This window comes from Sinocyclocheilus grahami, unplaced genomic scaffold, assembly GCF_001515645.1.
Source record: "Sinocyclocheilus grahami isolate Dianchi unplaced genomic scaffold, SAMN03320097.WGS_v1.1 scaffold51.1, whole genome shotgun sequence".
NCBI classification, from domain to species: Eukaryota; Metazoa; Chordata; class Actinopteri; order Cypriniformes; family Cyprinidae; genus Sinocyclocheilus; species Sinocyclocheilus grahami.
In genome coordinates, this window is record NW_015505230.1 from 2,266,040 (window position 1) to 2,271,474 (window position 5,435).

Sequence of the window (5,435 nt, forward strand, 5' to 3'; positions counted from 1 at the left end):
GTTATAAAAAGAAAAGAAAAAAAGTGGCATATGAAATGCATGGTCCAAAATCTAAGCCATAGAGTCCACATTAAATAGCTAAAACCATTTTTACTGTAACACAATATAAAACTAAAGTGTTTTCTTGCAGAAGCAGGAAATTCCTTTTAATGAGCAAAAACACATGAAATAAATAAAGTTTATATAGCACGTCTATTGCTGTCTCTCTTTTTTCTTTCTTCTATGTCTAATGTCTATTACATAACAGTGGTTGAACGAGAACATCCAAGTTTTTGCTCTTTTTGGCAGCAATAAATCACAAAGTACAAATGTGTTTTGAGCTGTATCATTATGGGCATCTGAAATAAGGGACCGTTTAAGCACAGACATCACAGAGCCGTCATTCTATTCAGTCTGTTTGAGATCATTCTCAGTTGAATCAGTTGCGAACCAAATATATACTTTAAAATACATGTTTAAAATGCAAATGTATACTGTAAAATGCATTTTAAAATGCATTTGATGAGGAGGAGCATGAAATAAAAATATTTCAATGGTTAGCTGCACACTTAGTTAAATCCAGACTGGAGAATAATTTCTTTTAAATTTTATGTTAAAACTTTAAATTAAAGTGCACTGTGCAAGTTTTTGTTTTTGGAAATGTGTTGACTTTGCACATTTGTATTATTTGTATCATTTGTGCCAATTTTTTTTTCATTATTTGCATGATTTGCATATTTATACTATTTGTTGTTCTTGTATCTACCATATTTTCTTTGACGTCCACCTGCTAATTGAATCCACTAATTAGTAATCCAGAAAAATGGTGAATGGTTGTTGTAATGTGAACACTGAAGAAAGCAATGTACTGAGATGTTTGCTCATGCTGGTCTAGTTTTTAAATTCACTTGCACTGTGCACTTTTTTTGCATGTAGTTTATATAATAATATATACTTTTGTTAGATCTTTTCCAGTCTGGATTTAATTCGGCCAACAATCTCTTTGATTGCACTTGTAGTTTCTTTGAAATTAACTGTGAAATGTACTAGCAATTTCTGAGGGTACTTAGGCTGAAGATACTCAACACTAATCAGTCATAAATAGACAGTTTCATTGCTTTGTACATAATCACAAAGGGTCCTGCAAGTGTTTAGTCCCAGCCAAAGTCCTGACCAGTCATCTGGTAGAACTTCATGTTGAAAGGCCTGTAGAAATCCCTGAGTCTGTGCAGCACTTCTGCTGGTGTGTGTGGATGCGGTCGGCCTTTCGATTTCCCCAGGCATCGTGGTCTGCTGCTTCCTTCCGGCTTTTTGAGGCAGGGGAAGCCTTTAGTCTGGTTAAAGTAGAAGTGCTTATTGGTCACCACCCGTTTGAGTCCCAGAAAATCCTGCACCCGGCCCATTTCTCCCGTGGGGTCTGTCACCAGCTTCTCTCCGCTCACGAAAAGAAACTGCGCGAGCGGGAAATACCTGAGCCAGTTCTCCAGGTGTTTGGCGTAGATGCCGATGCTCACGGCGCTCCAGGAGGTGTCGATCAGACCTGTGGTGGAGTTCTTGAAGACCAAATTCTGGAAAGACGGCAGGCCGGGGTTTTTAGTCAGAGTCTGAGCGTAATCCGACACGGCCCGGGTCACAGGGTCACGGACCACCACCATGAGTTTGGTGCTGCGGCTCATGGAGAAGACGCGGGATGGCGCTTCACGGGTGATGAAGTAGCTGGGTGTTTTCTCCATGGTGATCTGGCCGTCTAAAGTACGAGGCATTAGATTCCTACAGAGCGAGAAAGTAAAAATCGATTACAATGGAGGTCAATTCTTTGATCAAACATGATTTCTAAATGGATTGAAACCCCTTTTTCCTTTGCATTTTTTTGTGTACAGATTTTCAAAATGATCCACGTTCACGCGGCTCAGCAAAAGTGGCTAAAAATGCTGAATCATGCATGCCAGGCCAGTAGTTGGCGTTGTCACTTTGTAAAGAAACACTACGAGCCTACACACATATGCCTATAGACTGAACAGGTAAACGCATGCAAAACCATTTTCATTATTTTCAAAATCATTTTCAAAAACTTTGAGACCTGTGTTTTTCCACCACCCCAAAACAACATTGTCGTGTAAATGAACAGCCAAAACGCATACATTTTTTCCAGTTTTTAGTTGAAAACTGTGTTGTATAAACACTCCCTTAATCCCTGTCTCTTTAAATCCCACCTTTCCAAAAAAAAGCCAGGTCTGCTCTGATTGGTCAACAACTTAAAGCAAATAAACCGCGTCTCCTTGAAATAGCGAAATCACTCAACCGATTGTTATTTGTTCTTGTTATTTTATTTAAATCACTGGGCTCGATGCAGTGCATTATGGGATTGATTTATTGTTTTTTTTCTTAAAGGGATAATTTACCTAAAAAGGAAGATTCTATCATCATTTATTCACTCATGCTGTTTCAAACCTGCATGCCTTACTTTCTTTCTATGTAACACAAAACAAGATATTCTGAAAAAGTTATACATGTTTGGAGTGACATAAACATGAAAAAAATTACTTTTCCTTTTTGGTGAACTGTGCCTTTAAGGATACAATGCTGCATTAGAATTTGGCCAACATCATGAACAGTTTAGACTGTACCTAAAATGTAATTTAGTGTATGTAGGTAGGTTTTGGGACAGGTTTTCTGTGGCTGCACCTGTGGCGTCCAAACTAAATATTAAACTGTAGTTTTAAGCAATAATGCAAAATGAAAAACTTTATTAAGAGTGACTCTGGAGACATGATAATTGCTCTCGCCAGCGGACAAAGCTTTGGCGCACGTTTTGCAATTCAGTTCATTATGATGAAAGATGTTCTTTTTATTATCAAATATAAAACAAGCATTTCTCTGATGAGGTCAGTGTTGAATTACTCACTCTATCCTGAGTAATGCAAAGTGTAAAGTGTTGTTAAATAAACATAAAAGCTGACTTTATTAAAAACCAGCCTTGTGAAATAAACATCAGCGAGAAGGGAGTTGGTGAGTTGCTACAAAAGAAAGAAAAACACGAAACCATAACAGCTCTTAGCAGTCATTTCCTGATGGGTTTTGTCCCCAGAACATCTGTCAGGAGTCTCTCGATATCTCCAAGGCTCCTTTGTGCTGATTTTAGGTCAGTTTTGTGTGATTCTCATTTAAAAGATGAGGAACTTGGTTCCAGTAATGGAATATTATCCTAAATATGCACAGAAGGTTTGCCTTTACCCGCAGTGTTGCTCTGCACTGTTGTATAAAATTAATAACACATTTGTGATCGCATACACGTGCTGATATTCAGGAAAACACTCTTGTTGCTATTTTTATAATTAAGGGCATTCTAACAGTTTTCTAATAGGCTTCATCATGCAATGAATGTCAGGGGAATGTCTTTAAACTCTAATCAATAAATGATCATACATTCTCGTCTTCTTTCTAAAGAACTTCAAATGTACATTTAATTTGATCAGTAACTTAGTCTTCTTCTATTGTTTTAATTAGAAATTTTGAAAAAGCTTATAAATATATATATTTTTCACATTGACATAAAAGACTGCATACTTTGAACAAAGTAAGAAAAATTGCCTTTACAAAGGTAAAAAAAATGCCTCTGTAAATCACTTTAAGTAGTCCATTATCACCTCGTAATTGGAAGGCTATTTTTGTTATTGATCAGAAGGTGCTCCTGAATTTTTTGACTGTGCTCCTAAATTCTTTAAAATTAGGAGCACAAGTGGTCCTAAAAAGAAAAGTAAGCGTAGAGCCCTGTAAAAATATAATTATAATAATATAATATAATTATATATATACATAATTATAAAATAAATATAAATAAGTAGATATGTTAAGGTTCATATTGGTTATTTAATCTCTTCAATGAATGTTCAATAGCTCCAGCATCAAGTGGAAATGTCTACACTAACACTCAATATTTCCATAGAGAACATATGCAGTAGATTAACTCTTCACTGGTCTGGGATGGGGTTTGGAAAGCGCTCTCTCTCTTTGTCTCCTTCTCTGACGCTGGCCATCATCTCTTCGCCATGAGGCTAATATTCAACTCTAATATGAATCATATTCCTCTATGAGAGCTTCACCACAGAGACAAGAATCAGAGGAATCAGGCTGACGGGTTTGTCGGATAAAGAGTAACATCAAAAAATTGGATTTGGCATTTGACCTGCATTGCTCTTAAAGGAACAGTTAACCAAAAATCACGACATTTTATCACTATTTATCCTTCCTGATATCATTCCAAATTGTATGTTATTATTTAAGGAGAATTTTTAATGACTCAGTCTTAATGCAGCACATGTTCAAACGGCTACCACTTTATAGTATGCTAAGCTCCAAGAAAATTGCCCATACAACTTCTGAAGCCATGTTATAAATGTTTTGATTGTGTTTACATGATGCATGTTCCCAGTGCCTGCTTTCAGGGATGTGATCTTGAAGCATTATATGCAAACCTTTTAATTTGGAAAGCATGTCATGGTTAATGTCAATGTTGTCATTCTCACCCTGCATCTAAAGTGCAAGCGCTGTTTGGCTATGTACACACAGCTAAGTGCATGTTTAATTCAGAGTAATCAAGTTAATGGAAGCCATAATGGCCGCGGCCGTGTCTGCTGACATCATGTTTACGTTGTGGAGAGCAGGCTGGTAATCAGCAAAAAGTTTGGGCTTTTCTCAATTCACGCCAGTGGCCCACACACTCCGGTCCACCCGTTTGATCTCCCAATCCAAAGAAGCATCGCAAGATAAAGCCCTCATTTAGTCCAGGTTCGCAAACGCAGCTGACTAGCGACCTCTGACAACCTTTGATCTCTCGCCAGCTGAGCACTTGTGTGTTTTGTTCTTTATCTGGTGGCTCACAGCAGCTGTTACCTGTGCAGTTGCTAGGCTAGCATCCATGCTGTTTGTTTTGATCACACCTAGCGTAGCATTAGTGTTTAGCATCTGGACCGGGAATGTGAGCCTGGAGTATGTATGAGGTTATCAGTTCAGAACCTGGCAACAATTTATTCCTGTTTACTGGTACAGAAGACACAGCTGCGGGTGGCCTGCTGAAAAAAATCACCTAAAAAAATATCAACAGACTTCATCCATTTGGCATTCAGTTGGTATTAAATCAATAATTTATGTTTTAAAATGCATTAAACTGCGGCCGTGTCTGCTGACATCATGTTTACGTTGTGGAGAGCAGGCTGGTAATCAGCAAAAAGTTTGGGCTTTTCTCAATTCACGCCAGTGGCCCACACACTCCGGTCCACCCGTTTGATCTCCCAATCCAAAGAAGCATCGCAAGATAAAGCCCTCATTTAGTCCAGGTTCGCAAACGCAGCTGACTAGCGACCTCTGACAACCTTTGATCTCTCGCCAGCTGAGCACTTGTGTGTTTTGTTCTTTATCTGGTGGCTCACAGCAGCTGTTACCTGTGCAGTTGCTAG

The 5,435-nt window shown here is 38.3% G+C and overlaps 1 protein-coding gene across 1 annotated transcript; it reads right to left on the reverse strand.

Annotated features, from left to right (window-relative positions):
- Positions 1 to 1,123: 1,123 nt before the first annotated feature.
- Positions 1,124 to 4,019, reverse strand: LOC107583236 (heparan sulfate glucosamine 3-O-sulfotransferase 3B1-like). Its single transcript, XM_016269383.1, has 2 exons — positions 3,955 to 4,019; positions 1,124 to 1,749 (listed from the first exon to the last, which is right to left on the reverse strand). The coding sequence occupies exons 1-2, from the start codon at positions 4,017 to 4,019 to the stop codon at positions 1,131 to 1,133; spliced, it is 684 nt and encodes a 227-aa protein (XP_016124869.1). The 3' UTR covers positions 1,124 to 1,130.
- Between the last annotated feature and the right edge of the window lie 1,416 nt (positions 4,020 to 5,435).

Bases quoted from the DNA above. Each gene is read 5' to 3' on its own strand.
- LOC107583236 (XM_016269383.1), bottom strand. From the start codon at position 4,019: ATGATGGCCAGCGTCAGAGAAGGAGACAAAGAGAGAGAGCGCTTTCCA. The intron at 1,750-3,954 runs GTGAAGAGTTAA...CTCGCTCTGTAG, and splicing joins CCAAACCCCATCCCAGACCA to GAATCTAATGCCTCGTACTT.